General features: G+C 37.9%; 1 protein-coding gene across 5 annotated transcripts in view; it reads right to left on the bottom strand.

Annotated features, from left to right (window-relative positions):
- The window catches only part of MARCHF8 (membrane associated ring-CH-type finger 8), a 94,251-nt gene that overhangs the window by 9,322 nt on the left and 63,317 nt on the right, over positions 1-21,612 (bottom strand). For 4 of the 5 annotated variants that reach the window (XM_020994481.2, XM_020994479.2, XM_020994478.2 and 1 more), the window contains exons 4-6: positions 6,002-6,081; positions 4,880-5,731; positions 2,967-3,147 (exon numbers count right to left, since the gene is read on the bottom strand). In XM_020994481.2, coding sequence (XP_020850140.1) covers positions 2,967-3,147; positions 4,880-5,731; positions 6,002-6,081 — 1,113 coding nt within the window. The remainder of the gene's footprint in view (positions 1-2,966; positions 3,148-4,879; positions 5,732-6,001; positions 6,082-21,612) is intronic. The other variant, XM_078150782.1, reaches the window with a different exon arrangement.

Here is a 21,612-nt window from a genome sequence, read left to right as displayed (position 1 = left end):
GCTAATAATTCTCAGACATGAATAACTTTGGTTTCTTTTATCATTCTCCTGTCCTGCCATCTAAAAGCTCACCAATGTAGCCCAAAGTTATAGACACTCAGTGAGAGTGCAGAATGAGAACAAAGCCTGAATAGCCTGTATATTTTTGCATATTTCATGTTAGAGTTGGCAGAGATATTAGAGATCATTGGGAGTAATACTGCTCACTTCACAGGTGAGGAAACCAGAGATGAGCAGTAATTTGCCCAAGGACATATAACAAATCCTTGGCTAGGAAGAGCTAGGTCTTAAAACCAGATCCCCCAGTTCCCAGTCCTACAGCAACTATCATCATCCTTTTCTGTATAGGATTCACTACCACTTAGTGATCACTTCAGCTTTTAGCAATTAAAAGCGCTACACTGAAATGAAAACGGGTCCTCCTTTCTTTTCATTGATTTGAATTTTGGAAGGATCATTCGATTTTACTGATAATTTAGAATCTAGGTCAGTTTTCAGCCTTTTTGGGGGACATCTTTTTTAATGCTATAGTTTTAGTCCACAACCATGAGTTTATTTTTTATATACTAATGAAGCCAGAGCCTCAATCCCACACTCCCCCTCCCCCCAGTCTACATGTCTAATTTCCAACTACTGCCTAGCACCAACTGCTCTATTCTAACCAGGCCGGTTTACTGAGTCTTGTCAATAGAACATGCTCAACACCTGCCTTTGATCACATTGTTCCCTGACCTTAACACAGCCTTCCTGTCATCTGTTTATCCAATTTCTCTCCATTTTTCCAAGGACTATTCTGGTTCTATGGTCCCCATGAAGTCTTCCCATAGTGGTCTGTCCCCTCTCTGAAGCCCTCTAGTACCTGATAATCTGCACATTCAATTTGCATTTGATTTTATACCATCCTGGAAGAGCTTTGTAAAAATGCTTGAAATTAGGGCCTTGGCTCCTTCAAGGCAGAGATTAAGTCACAGGCTGCTTTTATGCAGCCACAACACACAGCACATTTTGGGGCACAGAGGAAGTGCTTAATACACGTCTGGTTACATAACTAATTTTAAGACAGGAGATGGAAATCAGAGGGGCAATTTTGTTCTGGACAGAACAAAGAAAAATATATATATATATGTATATATGTACGTACGTATGTACGTATGTATGTATGTATATATATATATATATATAAAACTTTTCAAATTTCTGTAGTTTTTAAGGTTTACTAAGCATTTTTCTCACAACCCTATAAGATGAATGGGTAGTATATGCACAACATTATTACTTCAGTGCTATTTCTTCTATCCCAGGTTATTTCTTGTAGTGTTGGTGTATTTAATTTATTTCTTAATTCAACAAATATTTATTGAGTACTACAAATGCTGGAGCTACTGTTTAGATAGGACTATTCTCTTTCACTTCAGAACAAGTGATGATACATGTTTATATTGTTACTATTTTATGTTATGAGTAGGTAAATATATTATACATATATATAATACCTAATTTTTTCTCCCTCTTTCCTACTCATGTATTTTTCTATAACCTTGAAAAATATCACAGAATCGCAGATTTAGAACTAGAAGATCGGTTAATCTAGCAAAGAATAAACCAATTCAGGAATGGGATTAAAGTGGTTTCTGGATAATATCCCCAGGTCCTGGCCTTTAAAAGGCCTTCCACAATATGAGGACCAGGCAGATGATGATCCCGCCAGCTCATGCTAAAAGGAAAAAAAAAATAGCCTCATCTCCTAGGCATTACCACCCCTCAGGTAAGAGTGCTGGCCGCCAAGCAACAAGAGGCCCTGCTCAGCCCTCCTGGGATAGCTCCACCCCTTCCATTCACCTTCTCGGTTGTTCACCTGAACTTTAGGTGGTCTGCACAAAAGTAAAAATATGGAGTTTTGGGGAAGAAAGTATAATCTGAACTGAGTTTCACATCTCCCTTAGCTGTGAATGGGCTGAACTTAAATCATACAACCACTGTGCTGAAACAGACAAATGCACCGGTCACATCCTCCCTAGTGATACACACCTTATACTGCTCTTTCTGTGTACAATGACTGGATCTAAGCCCATATCTGAGCAATTCTGGAGGAAAATGATTTACTGCCAAAGAAGCTGAAGAAGAGCTCAGCCCCATGGACCCCTATGTCTTCAAAGAGTGTGTTCCTTCCTGCACCTTCTTAGTGTACATACACCAGTCCAGAGAATAAACAGACAAATCTATTTGGGAGGGGATGAGATGAACTAAATTACTAAAAAGGGAAGCAGACACTAGCCTTAAGACTGATGGTAATGGTAGGAAACAGGAGAGCAAATTCAATGTATTTTGGTTCTGGGCAGAATGAGCAAAAAGGGATTCAATAACTATGTAATGGGCAAACGAACCAGCAGTTGGTGGGGTTTTCTCATTATGGATGCTGCTTTAAAGCAACCCAGCAATTGTTCTGTACTTTTTTTTTTTTGGTGAGGCAATTGGTGTTAAGTGACTTGCCCACAGTCATACAGCTAGTGAGTGTTATGTGTCTGAGTCCAGATTTGAACTCAGGTCCTCCTGACTCCAGGGACGGTGCTCTATCCACTGTGCCACCTCGCTGCCTCCCTGTTCCGTACTTTTAAGAAAAGAAATAATTTTATCACTCAGTACAATCCCAATGTATCTCCTTCTAGCAATCACTCAATCTATCAGCCAGAATGGTAGTGGAATCGAGCTGTTTTCTATTTAGTTAACATGAGTTACTTTTCCATCACCAACAATATACTTAATTTGGAATAGCAATGTGACATAGCAGGCAGAGTAAAAGGGGAGAGTCACAGGACCCTGGCTTGCATGCCGGTCTAGTAGGATTGTGGCCATGGCTTAGCACATCTCTACAGCAAAGTTCTCAATCTCTTTTATTCATTTTAGTAAAGTCAGACACATTCCAGGGGGGGCAACCTTGTTTTAAAAGTGCTATGTTGCATACATACTTTTCTTAAAGGCTTTAATTTGGTCTCCATTATAAACTCGTATTTGCAGAGCTCACAGCATCGTGTGTCCGAACTTTTGATCCACTGTTGTAGGCAGGCTTGGTGGACAAAATGAAGACTTCCTGTGCAGTGACAGGGTGTAATAAGAGGATTCTCATCATCTCCTTCACAGTGACATATCCTGCACCAGAAATAAAATATGTTCATCACAAAACAAGCAGACTGATAGGAGAAGTGAAACTCCAGTGGAAAATCTAAGAGGCAGCTCTGTGACCATAAGGCAAGCCCCATATACATTCTTACTCAATTCACACTGAAAAACACTTTCACATGAAGAAGCTATGGGCCCACGTATAGGCATGGAGAGCACAAAAACTGCTAACTACCATTCTCTCTCCCTCACTGCAGCCAAATACAAGGCTTGGAAGGTTTTCAGCAATGGAGAAGAAAAGGATGTCTGAGGAATTATGATGCAGAGGGTTTTTATTTTTGGAAGACTTAGGTACTGTACTAAGAGAGGTATTTAAGCCACAAGGAAATATTTCCTGGAACAAAATTCTTTAAATCCATAGATGTGATTTATTTAAATTAAAAATAAAATTAGCAATTATTCTACTCTATTCCCAAAACAAAATGCTGCACTGACTAAAAAAGATGATTTATCTTCCAACTATGAAAGGGCACCCACACTAGCTTAGTTAGGTACAAAGAAGCCACAGCAACCCGTTTGCTTCTTCTACTAATAGGCAGTGTACCTTATAGGATCACAGATCTGAGCCCATCTAGTCCAAACCCCATATTTTACCATTGAGAAAACTGAGGTCCAGGGAAGTTAAGTGACTTGCCCAAGGTCATACAAGTAGGACGCAACAAAGGCAGGATATGAACCTCCCCCCATCCCCATTCCCAGAAAACCTGCAAGCCAAAAGTTGAGACCCGCCCACAAAAAAGTGGCTATGAGTTCAAACCATTCCTTATGTGTAGGAGAGCATGCAGCACAACAGGATTACTAACCTCAAGAAACACGGATCATTAAATCGATTTTTGAGAAGTAGAGAAGTGTTTTTTAGCAGTTGGAAAACAAGCTAGGACGGGCACCTTTTCTGAAAGGGGTCCAACTGTGTGGCCCAGGATATTGCGCATTCTCTCTGATGCTGGTTGCTGATTCAATCATCAGGAAAAAACAGAAACTAGGAAAGAGTGGTGAATGGTGTGAAACCAGAACAGGGAGGCTGGTGATTTCAGTGCCGAGAGGTCTGGCCAACAGCAAAAGACAGAGGAGAAAATTCCAAAGGAGTTTTGAGGAAGGGAAGGTAGACTTAAGAAAGCTGGAAGGTAAAGCTATTGCTAAAAGGAATTAGAATTTTGTTGGGAATGGCTCAATCCATTTCATCATAAGGAAAGGAGGAGTTGCTGGAGGCATTTGCTCCATAAACAGGACATGTTAAAAAAAAAAAAAGACAGGCTTTAACAGAGTCATAAAGAGATAAGATTAGAAATGGTAGCCTTTGCTTGAAAATGAAACGATCTTTAGAAATGAATAAGCTGTTAAAAAAAAACCCTGAGAAATCAAATGGTAACACTTATTTTTCTCACTTCCAATTTCTTTCAGCAAAAATATATTTCCTTTCGTTCAGAAAGGTCAGCTTGAGCTTTAGTATTTGTGGCTTTTTCTCTAGTTCTGGCATCAACAAATACAGACAACTTAAGCTTCACGGGGGTTTGCTGTTGCTGTTGTTGTTTGAATTAAGGAATCTGGTCTCAACAAAACGTATTACCTGTATCTGAACCCTGAATTGGTGGCCAGGTCCTTCATCTTTAACAAGAAAGAAAGACTGGAGAGGCAAGGAAAGCAGAACAAGTCAGAACTAATAGGAGGGTCAATGAAGGAGGGTGGTTCTTGGTAAACCAACCTGCATGTGTCTCCTGATGTTGACCCAGGGGACAAGGGGGTAAACTTTTCAGAGAGGGGAGAAGGGCAATCCAGGTCACTATCTTTCTCAGTAGAGCAGAGCGGTGCCCGGATCTCCTTGTTTTTCAGCTTGGAGGATACACTGTCCTCAAAGACATCATCATCCCCCATATCATCTGAGCAGAAGCCTGTGCTCCCCACCAACACACTGGAAGACTTAGCTGCCAGCAAACCAGCAGGGCAGCTTTCCAGCTCATGGAACTTGTGCAAACTGCTGGTGCTTGAACTGCGAGAGAAGGAAAAGAGGTAACAGAGCAATCGTTTGCTTTTCAAGGCTGCCTCATTATCTGCTTTCTCTTCAAGGGATGGGATGTTGAAACTCCCTTGGTTGGCTCCTATTCCAAAGGTGCTTGAATGATTGGCAGAAAATGATGGAACATGTGAGTGTTTATAATTGCCAAATACAAGAGGTTTCAGATTGAGAATTTGTTTTTCCTTATGGTGAAATTTGTTCATCCTGAGGCACTGGTCTTGAGGTGGTGCTAATTTTCCTTCAGAATAAGTTCTTTCTACACAGTCAAAATTCTCCATATTATTCTGGGCCTTCTCGACCACATCATTGAGGGACTTGGAGAACTTGAGAGTTCTTCTGGCTTTGGTATTCTTAGAAGGCTTAAAGGCCTGGATCCATTCTGGACCATAGGAGTTTTTCTTTGAGGCCTGTAATGTGTCTTTACAGATCACTGTCACAGTGACCCCTTGTGTCAGAGAACTCTGGCAGAGAGCAGATTTCAAGACAACAGCTGACTGCACGGGACTGTGATGACAACATTCAGAAAACACTGCACTGGAACTGCATGCAGAACAGTGGAATAAAAGGACAGAAAGTAAAAACAATTAAAAAAGAGAAAACAGATATATCAAAGTGAAGAAATGAGAACAGTGTGATAACATGGCAAGCAAACAGTGCGCAAAATCAGCATTAAAAGTCTGAATCAAAAGTATACTGATCAGAAAGTTAGAAAATGATGAAGCAAAGCACAATGGTGCTTTTCATGACATATTTTTCAGGAAGAACTGTCCTTCAATGTGGATTCTAGCAGGTCTACAAGCAACACTCTACCTGCAGATATCTTGGTTCGATGGGGTAACAGATGTGCGAGAGAAGCCATGGGGAGCTGATGCACATGTTGGACTTCCAGCCTGCAAGACAACATCGCAAGTTAGTTTCAGAATCAAACGAGAGAGCGCTAGAACTGACACGTTCTGTGACTGAAGTAGTGAACAATCCGGGAGCTTTTAACTCTGTTCAATAAATGATGTTTATATAAATGACAGTGTGCACATAAACCTCTTTTTTCTTACCTCCCAACTTCAAGAGTCTATGGCTTCCTGGGTGTGGCTACTCCCTCCCACAGTCCCACATTATAACCACTCTCTGGGCTGCTGTAGCTGACAGCTCCCAAACCTCTGGGAATGAGTCTCTGAATCTAGCTAAGCTCATTAGTTCAGATGACAAACCTAGTATTAGTCACCTTCATATCACAATGATCTGGAATAGAGCTTTAGTAAAGGTAAACTTCCAGACAATACGAAAAGAAAAATAACCCAACAATACGATCACCTTTTATATCACAGAAAATCAAGAATGCAGTTAGACAGATCTGAAATCATGAACATTAATGATATATACAAGATTTTAGCTAATTCTGCATAAGCCATATATGAGGTTTTTTTACCCTAGAAAATCTCGAGTTATATAAATCCATCCCTAAGTCAAGTTAACAAATCAAGTTTTCATTAAGCATTTACTATCTGGTCAGAAAGTTCTTTTTAGGTGGCAAAGAACAGGAATCTGAAAAGGGCACTCATAAATTGTGGAATGGCTGAACAAGTGACGGTATATAAGTGAAACGGCATACAACTGTGCTGAAAGAAACGATGAAGGAGACAGTTTCAGAGAAACCTGAGAAGACTTGTATATACTGCCACAGTGTTTAAGAAATAAAATAAAGACAACAATCTAAACAATGACAACATGGCAAAAAATAAAAAACTTGGTAATGAGAAACAATGACTCCAGGGAACTAATAACCAATCTCATGATACAGAGGTGAAGGACTCAAAAGTGCAAAACGAGACGTATTTTGGGGGAAGCCATGATCAAATTCAGAAAGTTGTTTTCACTTGACTACGTGTGTTTATAACAGGGGTTTCATATTTCTGTCATTCCCATGGTTGTGGTGGGAGAGAGAGAAGGCAAAGTTTTTTACTGAGAAAAAATATATATTATAATGCAGATAATATCACATGTACATATATTGATTTTTTTTAAGAAAGGGCCTGATAGCAATTTATGAGCACTTTATCCTAAAGATGCTATTCATCTTTTTGCTTTTTAAATTTTTCCTATTTTCTTTTTACCTTTCTAAATATAGTACTCCCTTCTCCCATATCAGAGAGCCATAACTTATAACCAAGAATAAAAAATAGAGACAAAAAAAGCAGCTCAGCAAGCAAATGAACATATCAACCAAATCTGACAATCTTTATAATGTTTTGCATCCACAGAACCCATCTCTTCAAAGAATCATTAATAAGGCCAGTATATTTTCTAATCTCTTAATGAGGGCCACTCTATTAATTTCTGAAATAAAATACAAAATTCTGCCGTTTCCCCAAAACATGCAAGCACATATGAGAGAGAGAGAGAGAGAGAGAAGAGAGAGAGAGAGAGAGAGAGAAGCTTTCACATCTCTGGTCATATGTTCTTACATATACTATTTCATTTTATTATTAGTACTGAAAATTGATTGCAAGTCTTAGACTAGCTCCCTAACAGGTGAATATTTTAAAATGCAGACTAAAAGTCAGCACATTTAAAAACATAACATAAAGCTATTACTTAGAAAGCACTGCATTATTGTATAGAAATAACTGCTTACTAGTAACTTAAATAATTCATCATGAAATAATTACCAAAGCCATAACAAAAAAGGATACCTGGTTAAGGATTTAAAATTTCAATAATAAAATTTATTTCATGCTGCAGGTATTGGGATAAGAATGCTTAATTGTAACTTTTTAAAAACACTAACATTAAATGTAACTCTGCTGGACATCATTCATGACTCTATACTCATCAATATGGATAGTGTCTCTAATTATGTAGCCAATCTGAACTTCATTCTCTAAGATTCTTGTCCATGTGCTTGAATAAACAATTAAGGAAGATCTACTCAATGTACTTGAAGACAGGCTCTGGGTCTTGACACTGCTTGGGCACCAATGGGGGATGCGGTGGGAAGAGGAAACAACCATTTATTGAGCTCTACTATGTGCCTAATTATTAAGAACATTACAATTATCTCATCTGATGAGTCAGGAAGTTAATAAATATTTATTAAACACTCATCTATGTGCCAGGCACCATGTTAAATACTGAAGATACACAGAAAGGCAAGAATACAGTTGCTGTATTCAAGGACTCACAGCCTAATGGGGGGGACTCAACATGCAAACAAGACATACACAAGATACGTTGGCGATAATCAACAGAGGGAAGGCACCAGCATTAAGGGAGCATGGAAAGGCTTCTTGTAGAAGATGAGATTTTAGCAGGGACTTGAAGGGAACCATGAGGCAGAGAGGAGGAGCAGAGTCCTCCAAGCAGGGGTGACAACTAGTCAAAACACCTGGAGTCAGGACACAGAGTGTCTTGTGCAAGGAACAGAAAGAAGATTGGTGTCACTAGATCTCAGAGAAAATGGCTGGGGAGTAAAGTATAAGAAGCTTGAAGGGGGGGGTTGGGGAGATAACAGGAGAAGGTTTCAAGTTAGGAAGGAAGGGCTTAGAACATCAAACAGAGGATTTTATATATGATCTTGGAGATGATAGGGAGGCAGTGGAATTGAGAGAGAGAGAGACGGAGAGAGAGAGAGAGAGAGAGAGAGAGAGAGAGAGAGAGAGAGAGAGAGAGAGAGAGAAACCTGAGCCTGAAGAGAAGTGAAATGAAAGATGATCAGAGAAGGGAATTTCAGAGCTCATGATCATGGAAGTGGTGCATTTGTGGGGGATGGCAACATCAACAGTATGATGGTCTCTGTGTGTAGTTGTGGTACAGTAGAGGAGAAGCTCATGGGAAAAGAGCAAACTGAAAGTGTGGGATGTAAAGGTATTTGGGGGAGCATCACTAGCTGAAGCTCCTGAATATGAGTACTGAGAGAGGAATTGGAGAGGAAAGACTAAGCCAAGAAAGAAGGGGAGTGTATAGGAAGTTGATAGACAAGGGCTACCAGAATTTTGATTGGGTGGTATGTACGGTGGAGTAAACTTCAAAGGTAGAAAGGTTACTGAATAATAGTGGTGGGAGATGAGCTTGGAAGTAGCAATGCGAAGCAAAGAGTATCACACTTTTCCTGTGCTCTGACTGGGAAGTAGCAAGCAATGAGTGAAAGCACAACCAGGGCTGGAAAGGATAGCCACAGGTAGCCTGTGTGATCTGGAGGGTTCCAGGTCTCAGGGAGACCCAGAAGTAAGAAGGGAAAAGATTTAAGATGAAAGCAGATCTGTTATTTCTGGAGCAAGTATTGTAGAGAGTACAATAGAAATGGTGGGTAGCTTTAGAGTGGAATACTGGAGAGCACGGTTGATAGAAATAGGAATAAGAGAGGGGACAGTGTGGGACCAACAAGGGGATCTGAGCAATGCCAGCCAGGCAGTCAGTGGGTTCAGTGGGTTCACTGGGACGGGGAGGGTATGACTAGATGGAAGTAATTTAATCACTGACAAACTAGGGGTTTGGCCTCAGGCTGAAGTCATTTTAGGGCACTGGGCTGTTAAGAGGAGAGGCTAGAGAAGGAAGATGATGAAATGGCATTTATCTTTTTCTGTAGACAGGCCAGCTCAGCAGACAGGCAGTGGGAGAACAATGGAATGGCAACAGTCTGTCCTATGTTGGCAGAAAGGGTCTCCTTCCTGAAGTTAAGTGGGAAGAAGTTAGCTTAGGAATCCATAAATTTAATGGTAGATTTTCAAGTATTTTCTGCATTCTGTGGTAATAATTTTAAAAAATAAGCTTGTATTAATATTCTTATTTTTTGTATCACCATAGGTACCCCAGTAATCCTTCCCCTCACCTTCCCAGAAAGCCAACACATGGTGTTTTTTTTTTAAGGCAATTGGGGTTAAGTGACTTGCCCAGGGTCACACAGCTAGTTAAGTGTCAAGTGTTTGGTCTGAGGCCGCATTTGAATTCAGGTCCTCCTGACTTCAGGGCTGGTGCTCTGTCCTCTGCGCCACCTAGCTGCTTCCCATAGTGTTTTTAAGATAAAAGAAAAGAAAAAGAAGGGAGAAAATGACGTAACTGATCAATGCATTTTTAAAAAATCTGAAAATACATATAACATTTTCGTATCTCTTCTCTCGAGTCATGATTATTCTTTATAATTTTGCAACATTCACTTTTGATGTTATTTATGGTTGTTTTTATTTACATGCTTGTAGCCACTGTATATGTTTTTCTTGGCTCTGCTTACTTCATTCTGCATCAGGTCATGTAGCACTTTCCATGTTTCCATGTATTTATCACATTCATCACTACAACACAGTAATATTTTATTGCATTCATGTACCACAATTTGTTTACTCCTTCCCCAATCAATGACCATCTACTTTGTTTGCAGTTCTTGGCTATTATAAAAAGCATTACTATAAATAATTTTGTATATGTGGAACTTTCTTTTATCAATGGCTTCCTAGGAGGATAAACTCAATGATGGAATCTCTGGGTCAAAGGATACGGACATTTTAATTACTCAATATCTTTCGCCAAAACCCTCCCCCTCTTCTAACATCCTTATTTACTGTCAAGAGCAATACCACCCTCCCAAGTCCTTCAGGCTAGCAACCTATTTGTCAACCTCAATCCCACACTATCTCTCAATCCCCATATCCAATCTGCTACCAAGGTCTGTTGATTTCAGCCCTGTAACATCTTTTGAATATGTCCCCTTCTCTCTTCTGACAATGCCACCACCCTGATCCAGGCTCTTATCATCTATTAGTTAAGACTATTGCATTAGTCCTCTGGTTAGTCTGCCTGCCCCAAGTTTCTTCCCCATACTGCTTCATCTTCCATTCAGCCACCAAAGTGATTTTCCTAAGAAGTAGGATTGATACTGTCATCTTCCCTCTCTGCTACCTCCTACACTCACTGAATAAACTCCAGGGGTTCCCTATTATCTCCAAGTTCAATTACAAATTCTCTGCTTGGCCTTCAAAGCCCTTCAAAACCTAGCCCCACCTCCCTACCATTCATTGCACTCTCCTTACACCTTACTTCCTATCACTTATCCTTCCATTCAGTGATGCTGGTCTCCTTACTGTTCCACAAACAAGAGACTTGTCTCTCACTTCTGGGTACTTCCTCTGGCCGCCCTCCATGCCTGAAATGCTCTCCCTCATCATTTCTACTTCTTGGTTTCCCTCAAGTCTCAGCTAAAACCCATTTTCTACAGGAAGTCTTTTTTCAGTCCCTCTCAATTTCTAGTACCTTCCCTCCTTTGATGATTACCTATTTATCCCATACATAGCTTCTTTGTAATTGTTTGGTTGCTTGTCCTCTCTCTCTCATTAGACTGTGAACTTCACAAGGGCAAAGTCTGTTGTTTTTTTTTTTTTAAATCCTCAGCCTTTAGCACAGTGCCTGGTGTAAATGTTTACTGACTGACTTTATTTGCATGATTCCAAATTGTTTTCCAAAATGGTTGTACCAATTCACAGCTCAATGTATTAGTGTGCCTATCATCCCACAACTCCTCCAACACTGACGATTCCCATCTTTGGTCATCTTTGCCTATTTGCAAGGTGAGAGATTAAGGTCATTTTGATTTATATTTCTCTTATTATTAGCGGTTTGGAGAATTTTAGTTCAATGGTGTTTTTTACTTTCAAATTTAGTAATCTCTCCTTTCATTTTCAGAGTTTCTATTTTGGTATTTATTAAGGAATTTTTAATTTGTTGGTTTTCTATTTTTTTTTTTAGCTGTATGCCCAATTCATTGATCTGCTCTTTCTTTCTTTAAATGATTTAACCATTTAAAGATACACAATTTCCCCTAAGTATTGCTTTGGCTGTATCTCACAAATTTTGGTATGCTGTCTCATTGCAGTCATTATTTTTAATAAAATTACTGATTGCTTCTATGATTTTTTTTACCATCCATTACTTAAAATGAAATTATTTCATTCTAATTAATTATTAATTTATGCTCCAAAGGCCCTTTTTTGAATGTAATTTTTATTACATTTATGGTCAGGAAAAGTATGCATTTAAGATTTCTGCTTTTCTGCTGTTGTTTGTGAGGTTTTTATGCCCTAATATATGATTAATTTTTGTGAAAGTGCCATGCACAGCTGATAAATAGGTATATACACCTTTCTATTTCCACAGATCCAGAGGTCTATCATATCCAACTTTTCTAAAATTCTATTCATCTCTTTAACATCTTTCTTCTTCATTTTATGGTTAGATTTATCTAGGTCTGAGAGGAATAAATTGAGGTCCTCCACTATTACAATTTTATTGTCTATTTCCTCCTGTAACTCATTTAATTTTTCCCTTAAGAACTTAGATACTTCTTTGGTGCATATGTTTACTACTAGTATTAATTCACTGTCTATGGCATCTTTTAGCAAAATTTAATTTCCCTGATTATCACTTTTAATTAGGTCTATTTTTGCTTTTGCTTTGTTTGAGATCCTGACTGCCACTCTTGCCTTTTATTTTAACTATATATCTTTCTGTTTCAAATGTGTTTCTTGTAAAACGACATATTAACAGATTCTGGCTTCCAATCCATTCTGCTAATCTCTTCTGTTTTATGGACAAGGTCATCCCATTCACATTCACAGTTATGATTACTGTGTATTTCTCTCAATTCCATTCACTTATAACTTATTCTTTCCCTTTTTCACCCTGTACCCTCTTTGTGAGTTTGTTTTGCTTCTGTGTTTATATAACTTGAATACCAAACTTTTATCAGAGAAAGTTAATAAAAAGATTTTTTCTCTATTTGATTTCTTTTTATCTTAGGTGCATTAATTTTATGCAGAAGCATTTCAGTTTTATGTAGTCAATGTTTTCTCTTCCATGTTTTGTAACTACCTCTATTCTTTGGTTGATAATACATCTCCTACTCACATCTCTGAGAGGTATATAATCTGTTTCTCTTCTTATTTTTTAATACTATGACTTTTAATATTAAAGTCATACATCCATTTAAAATGTACTGTAGAATATAATGTAAGGTATTGGAGTGGGCCTAATTTCTGCCAGAACGCTTTCCAGTTTTCCCAGAAGCTTTTCCTAATCAAATAGGGAGTTCTTTCCTAAGTAATTTATGTTTTGTACTTTATCAAACACTAGGTTATTGAGTTCAATTGTTTCTGATTCTCCCTTGTCTAATCTGTTCCACAGCTGCTACCTCTTTACTTTTAAACAATACCAGATGGTTTTAATGAGTGTTCCTTTTTAAAATACTCCAAAGTCTAGAAGTCCTACCCCCTACTTTGTCCCTTCTGTAATAATTTCATGGAATTTCTCTTTCTATCTCTTCCTGCTGGGTTTTATTGGTATTGTACAGAAATGCTTATGATTTGGCCTAATTTATTTTATATCTTTCAAGTTTGCTGAAGTTGATAATTGTTTCATTCAGGTTTTGTTTGGTGACTTTTTAGGGTTAAAGTATACCATCATTTTCATGTGCAAAAGTGATAACTGTTTCTTTTTAAATATATGCTTGTTCCTTTTGTTTCTTTTTCTTGTTTTATTGTGATAGCCAGCACTTCTAGTACTATACTATACTATAAGTGGTAATAATGGACTGTTCATTTTATCCCTGATTTTACTGGAAAGATCCTTGTTATTCTCTTTTATATATAATGGCAGCTCTAGATTTCATATATGTATGTTCAGCCACTTGCTAACTGATGGATATCTCCTTAGTTTCCAGGTCTTTGTCAATAGAAAGTGTTTCTAATCTCCGTACACATGGGCCCTTTCCTTCTTTCTTTAGCATTTTCAGGGCTATAGGCTAGCATACTGCTGTATTAAAAGGTAAACATATTTAGCAACTTTTTGGTCACAGATTCAAACTGCTTTCCAGAATGACTGTACTAATTCACAATGCCATCAAAAGTGTATTTATGTGCCTAATTTCCTATTTCATTCATTCATTTATTTTTGGGCAGCTTGCTAATCCGATGGCAACTATTTTAATTTCATAGACAAGGATCACAGGTCCAGAGATGTTACTTACATAAAGTCAAAGAGCTAGCAAAAAGCAGTAGGAGGATTCAGTGAATTTTTCTATCTCCTCTTCCATTCTGTTTTTTAAGGTGTTATTTTCTTCAGTGTTTTTTGTGCCTCCTTTACCAAGCTGCTAATTCTCTTTTCATAATTTTCTTGAATCACTCATTAGTTTAGTCAATGTGTGTGTTCCTATAATTCTGAGGTCCTCATTCAACATCTTTCCACCTTTTTTAAGCTTTGTAATTACTCATTTTTTATGTCACTGTTGTATTATATTACTTTATTAGTGATGGTGGTATAGCATGAGTTTGGAAGTGGAAATGAGAAGCAAAGAATATTCCAATTCTATCAATACTCTATTCCAATATTCAACTCCAGTGAATATGGGGGAATGAGTGAAAGTGCAACCAGTGCTAGAAAGGATGGCCAGCAAGTGAATTCCACCAAACATTTAAAGAACAATTAACTCTGATACTGTGTAAACTATCTGTCAAAATAGACAAAGGAGTGCTACAAAATTCCTTTTATGATAAAAACATGGCACTGATACCTAAACCAGGAACAGCCAAAACAAAGAAAGAAAACAGAGACCAATTTCCCTGATGAACATTGATGCAAAAATTTTAAATGAAATACTAGCAAAGAAATTACAAAAATATATCAGAAGGTTCATTCCCTATGACCAGGTGTGATTTACACCCGGGAATGCAAGGCTGGTTCAATATTAGGGAAACTATCAGCATAACTGACCATATCAACAATAAAACCAAAAGAAATCATATGATTATCTCCACAGATACAGAAAAGGCTTTTGACAAAATACAGTACCCATTCCTATTAAAAAGACTATTGTACTAGAAATGCTAGCTATAGCAATATGGCAAGAAAAAGAAATTGAAGGAATTAGAATAGGCAATGAGGAAACAAAATGATCACTCTTTGCAGACGATAGAATGGTATACTTAGAGAATCAACTAAAAAAAACTACTTGAAATAATTAACAACTTTAGCAAAGTGGCATTATATAAAATAAACCCACATAAGTCATCATCATTTCTATATATTACCAACAAAGTTCAGCAGGAAGAGATAGAGAAATTCTGTTTAAAGTAACAGCACACAAAATAAAATAGTTGGGAGTCTACCTGCCAAGACAAACCCAGGGACTATATGAACACAATTACAAAACAGTTTGCACACAAATAAAGCCAGATCTAAACAATTTGAAAAATAGCAATAGCTTATGGGTAGGCTGAGCTAATATAACAAAAATGACAATTCTATCTAAATTAATTTACTTAGTGCCATACTAATCAAACTACTAAAAATTATTTTATAGAGATAGAAAAATAATAACAAAATTCATCTGGAAGAACAAAAGGTCAAGAATATCAAGGGAATTTAAAAAATGCAAAGATCTCAAACTATATTATAAAGCAGCAATCATCGAAACTATCTGGTACTAGCTAATAGAGTAAAGGAGCACTGGAATAGATTAGGTATACAAAATATAATAGTAAATGATCATAGTAATCTAGGTTTTTTGCTTTTTTTTTAAGCGAGGCAATTGGGGTTAAGTGACTTGCCCAGAGTCACACAGCCAGTGAGCGTTAAGTGTCTGAGGCCGGATTTGAACTCAGGTCCTTCTGACTCCAGGGACAGTGCTCTATCCACTGAGCCACCTCGCTGCCCCTTAGTAATCTAGTTTTTGATAAACCCAAACTCCATATTCTGGGATAAGAACTCACTATCTGACAAAAACTGCTGGGAAAACTGGAAAACAATGAGGCAGAAAGTAGGTATAGACCAGCATCTTACACTGTATACCAGGATAGGGTCAAAATGGGTACATGGTTTGGACATAAAGGGTGATACCACAAGCAAATCAAGAAAGCAAGAAACAGTTTATCTGTCAGATTTATGGAGAAAGGAAGAATTTTTGAACAAACAAGAGACAGAGAACATTATGAAATGCAAAAGGGATAATTTTGATTACATTAAATTAAAAGGGTTTTACACAAACAAAACCAAGCTTAGAAGGAAAGCAGAAAGCTGGGAAACAATTTTTATAGCAAGTATTTCATTTAAAAAAATTTTTTTTCTCATTTCTCAAATACATAGAGTACTGAGTGAAATTTATAAGAATACAAGTCATTTCCCAATTAATAAATGGTCAAAGGATATCAACAGGCAGTTTTCAGAGGAAAAAATTAAAGCTATCTATAGTCATATGAAAAAATGCTCTAAATCACTATTGATTAGAGAAATGCAAATCAAAACAGCTCTGCGGTACCACATCATATCTATCAGATTGGCTAACATGACAAAACAGAAAAATGATCAATGTTGGAGAAGTGGGGAAATTAGAACACTAATGCATTGTTGGTGGAGTTGTGAAATGATCCAACCATTTTGGAGAGCAATTTGGAATTATGCCCAAAGGGCTATCAAAATATACATACCTTCTGACTCAGCAATACCACTTCTAGGTCTGTATCCCAAAGAGATCATAAAAATGGGAAAAGGACCCACACGAACAAAAATATATTTATAGCAGCTCTTTCTGTGGTGGCAAAGAATTGGAAATTGAGGGGATGCCCATCAATTGGGGAATGGCTGAACAAGCTGTGGTATACGAATGTAATGGAAAACTACTGTGCTATAAGAAATGATGAACAGGTGGAACAGAACCATTGTATATAGTAACAGCAACATGGTATGAAAATCAATTATGAATGACTTACATCTTCTCAGCAATACAAGGAGCCGAGACAATTCCAAAGGACTCATGATATGAAACGTGATCCACATCCAGAGAAAGAACTGGTGGAATATGAACGCAGATTGAAGCATACTATTTTCACTTTATTTGTTTTTTTCATGGTTTTCCCTTTTGGTTTCTTCTTTCACAAAATAACTAATATGGAAATATGCTTTACATGGGTACACATATATAACCTGTATCAAACTGTTTACTGTTTTAGGAAGTAGGGTGGGTAAAGAGTGGCCAAGGAGGCTCAGTCATCAGAGAGAAGGTCTCAGGGAGAGGAGAAGATGGAAAGGAAAAGATTTATGATGAAAGGAAATTTACAGTTATCCCTTCCACACAGCAACTTGCCCCATTGCGGTTTTGATATATCATGGGGCAGTATAAGACATGAAATGGGAATTTTGGGGGAGTTTTACAGAAGCCAAAGGCCACCAGACGACACAGAAAAAGTTTAGAAACTCAGAAATACATAAAATATATGTATAGTATTGTATAATATCAACTGAAATTTTACAATAAGGTATTGTAAGCACTCCATAAAAGAAAAAAAAAATTAGACTTCTATGATATGAAGGGAAGGCCAAAAAATTTCACATGGCTTTTCCAGATCACATGGACACCATGCATGTAAGCCCTGTGATGCAGAAGGGGTAACTATTTCCTATGGAGCAAGCATTCCAGAAATACAGTGGCAAGAGTGGGTAGCTTTAGAGGAGGACACTGGCATTCCTCTCCTTTCCCTGAAAGCTAGCCAGGCCAGGACACAGGCAGAGGGAGTAAGACGGAATGGCATCTCTCCGATCCCTTGCAAGCAGGAAGAGGTCAGCCTAGGAGACTGGCACATGATGGAATGGGGTCGCTCTAACTCCCTGTGAGCAAGAAGAGCCCAGCTCGGGAGACCTGCAGGCATGAAGAGGCCAGCCTAGAAAAATGGAACTTGATGGAACGATATTCCTCCAATCCCATTAACGGTGTAATACTCGAGTTGTCCACTTCTTACATTTCCTTGATGATATTTTTAATGGAATTTCTGGTAGCTGCAACCTACTATGTCTACTACATGTCTCTTTAGATCACTCACAATCAGTCTTTTGATATTAAAAGAAGACTCAGAGTGAGCTCTAATTAGATTGTTTAGATAACAAGCTTAGATTGAAGTTATGAGTCTGCTGTACCTACAGGCTTATATTTCTTTTAACTCTTGGTTCTTATTTGTGTTTATTTCTCTCTTGCAAAAAAAATTATGAAGAAGTCCATTTTTTCCTCTAGGAAAAAGCAATAAAAAATTTCTAGACCCATTTCACTGTCCACTTGCAATGACTACTCAGGATGTACTGCTGAAGTGACTGGACTATTCATTTAATTATTTGTCCTAATTTGAACAATTACTCATTCTTTGTGAATATTTTTTTTATGTGTATTCTTAGTCCAGCTTCTTTAAAGTAACCATGAGTCTCCTCTCTTCCCCTCTTTGCTTTATTTGGTGACTACTCACAGTGTCCAGTGAGATACTATGTATGTTGTTGTCATCTGTATTCAAAGTGAAGGAAAATCATTATATTATATTGAGGTCAACGTATAACGTGTCCGACTGTGACTGATTAGACCAATACAAGCTTGGAAGGCTCTACCATGGGGTGGGTGCAAATCATCCACGTGAACATTTGGGATGGAGATGTCTCTAAATTTGCACATCTCATTTTTCTTTTGAGCTACTACAATTCTGCTTTGTCATCGAGTACAGTGCCTTCTTTAATGCAGGCACGTCATGCTGTGCCAGTGTCTCCCATCTCTCACAACAGACACCAAAGTTCTTCAGAGGGACATTGAGAGTATCCTTGTATTGCTTCTTCTGACCTCCACGTGACAGTACTTGCCCTGTGTGACTTCTCCATAAAATAGTCCTTTAGGCAAACATACGTTTGGTGTTCAAATAACGTGGCCAGTCCATTACAGCTGCACTCTCTGCAGCAGAGTTTTGAATGCTTGGTAGGTTAGCTCGAGAAAGGACTTCAGTGTCCAGGACCCTGTCTTGCAAGGAGAGCTTCAGAATCTTCCTAAGATAATCCAATCGAAGCAATTCGATTTACTGGCATGGTGTTGGAATGGTATGGTCCAGGTTTCACAAGTAAACAAGCAATGAGGTCAGCACAACAGCTCTGTAGACCTTCAATTTGGCAGGTCATCTAATGCCTCTTCTCTCCCACACCTTCCTTTGGAACCTCCCAAACACTGATCTAGCTCTAGCAATGCATGTGTTAATCTTATCATCTGTGGGTACATCCTTGGAAAGTATACTGCCAAGGTAAATGAACTTATCCACAGCATTCAAGATTGTTCCATTTGCTGTAACCAATGGTTCCAGATATGGATGGTGGCAAGGTGCTGGTGGATGGAGAAATCTCCATTTTCTTGGTGTTAATTCTCAGGCCAAAATTAGCACGTGTGGCAAAGAATCAAACCATACTCTATTGCATCTCAGCCTCAGAGGCTGCATTGAGTGCATAATCATCTGCAAACAAAAAGTCACACAGCCACACTCCCTCCACTTTAGTCTTGGCTTGTACCCTTTCCAAGTTAAATAATTTACCATCAGTGCAGTAGCTGACTGTGAGGCCGTTTTCATCCTTGTTGAAGGCATCTGACAACATCACTGAAAAGATATGTCCTCTCTATTGCCTTCTTTTGGTAATATTGTCCATAATCTTTCTAATCATCTGGCATCCTCCCTGCTTTCAAATACCTTGAAAGCTGACTGCTGCAATGCCTTCAAAACTGGATTATGTCTAGCACCAGTTTTTTCTATTTTGTTGGTCTGGTCTAACTGCTCTTCCTATTTTTGTCTTAAGTGTCATCCATACTTTTTAAAAAAGCACACTGGGGACTAGGGTACCAGAAATCCTGATTCAACAAAGATTTATTAAGCACCTACTATGTGCAAGGCACTGAATAAGGTGCTAGGGATACAGATGTAAACATGAAATAGTCCCTGTCTTCAAGGAATTTACAGTCCACTGGGGACAGGGGCACAATACAATATATACAGAGACAAGTAAATATTAGACATTTTCAGGAGGGAGAGAAAGCTTACTTAAACTAGAACAAAACAAGAAAGGCTTTGTATGAGAGACTGTACTTTATCTGGGCACTGAAAGAAGCTCACAGAGAGCATATTCCACAAAGACATGGAGATGAGATGCCAAATTTCAGGAACAGCTATTAGGCAAGGTTAGATGGAACGTGGTGTTTTTAAAGCTATAGTATAGAAAAGTAGGTCAGAAATAGATTGGGAAGAATTCTAGTTGCTAGGCTAGGAACTTAGATTTATCCTAGATATTCTGAAGCAGAGGAGTAGCAGAATAAGGTGAATGTCCTTGGGGTGACCTGGCTAAATCAGGCCTCGTGCCAAGCTTTCTATAGGTTTACTTTCCCTTCCATCTTTATATTCTAAATTTGTGTTACTAGAGGCAGCCATGTTCTTGGAAAATTAAAAAAACCAAACCTGTCATTCAGTGGCCAATCTAACTAGTTATTAGATGTGCACTAGGGCCTTCCCCAAAGCCCAGAACTTGTTTAGTATGGGTATAGCTTTCAATAACCCAAATATAAAATATGACTAAATCTTAAAAGCAAGGAAACAACTAGTTACAGATATGGGAATCATTTCATATAGGAGTAGTGAGACCACACACGTAAGGTCAAAGGTAAAAATGTGAAGAGTCTAAAGAAGAGAAAACAACTGCATGTAGTTACAGCAACTCAAACTTGGAATGTTCAAATAAGCTATAAATGGTGAAAAATTGGAAATGGATAAAGGAAAAGATATTGGCATGGATGTCTCCTGTTTCCTGTAGAACTCCGTAAAGTAACTAATGGGATACAAGCTACAAGAGCCCACGAGTCACCTTAGCCACTAAAGAGTTTAATTTGTCAACCAGAGAGACATGGCTGCTACTATTAACACACATTTAGAATATAAACTTCTTTTTAAATGTTATAGAGAAAGATAATGTAAGATTATATGTGGTATCTTCTCACAAAATACTAGACAAAGACGAAAAAGAAAATAAATCTGCGGAAAGCTTTGGCAGGAGGCCCAATTTAGCCAGGTCACCCAAGGACATTTATCTGATTTTTGCACTTTTCTGCTCTGTGAAAATAATGGAGTCATATTATGAGAGACTTTCTCTCTCTATAAATACTCACCTGAACCAAATTCTCCCAAATATATTATGATTAAGTGAGGTAAGTCAACTCTTTGACAACTTTAATAATGGTGAATATTAATGAAGGACAGAAGTATGAATGAGACCTTCAAAAAGACATTGTTATAACTAAAAGGATTCATTTTAAAATATAATCTATACTAAAAATATCTAGATGATGGTAGATGGTGGAAAGAAATGGAATACAAATTATTTCTTTAATTTTAAACCACCTTCCACTAAAAATGACTCTTAGTTGCCTAGTAAGTAACATGAAAAGCTTAACTTTTTAGTTAGTTTTAAAATTTGAATAGAAATATAGTGTCTTTGCCGGGTGAGACAAAGACTCTTTTCACCATGCACTGATAAGCTCATCTATAATAAGCTGCAATGAGTAATCTTGCAAATATGCATGTTTCAATAAATTAAAGAAATGACTGCTATTC

This window comes from Phascolarctos cinereus, unplaced genomic scaffold (assembly GCF_003287225.1).
Source record: "Phascolarctos cinereus isolate Bilbo 61053 unplaced genomic scaffold, phaCin_HiC Scaffold_3;HRSCAF=262, whole genome shotgun sequence".
NCBI lineage: Eukaryota > Metazoa > Chordata > Mammalia > Diprotodontia > Phascolarctidae > Phascolarctos > Phascolarctos cinereus.
This window is presented reverse-complemented; position numbering and strand designations above follow the sequence as displayed.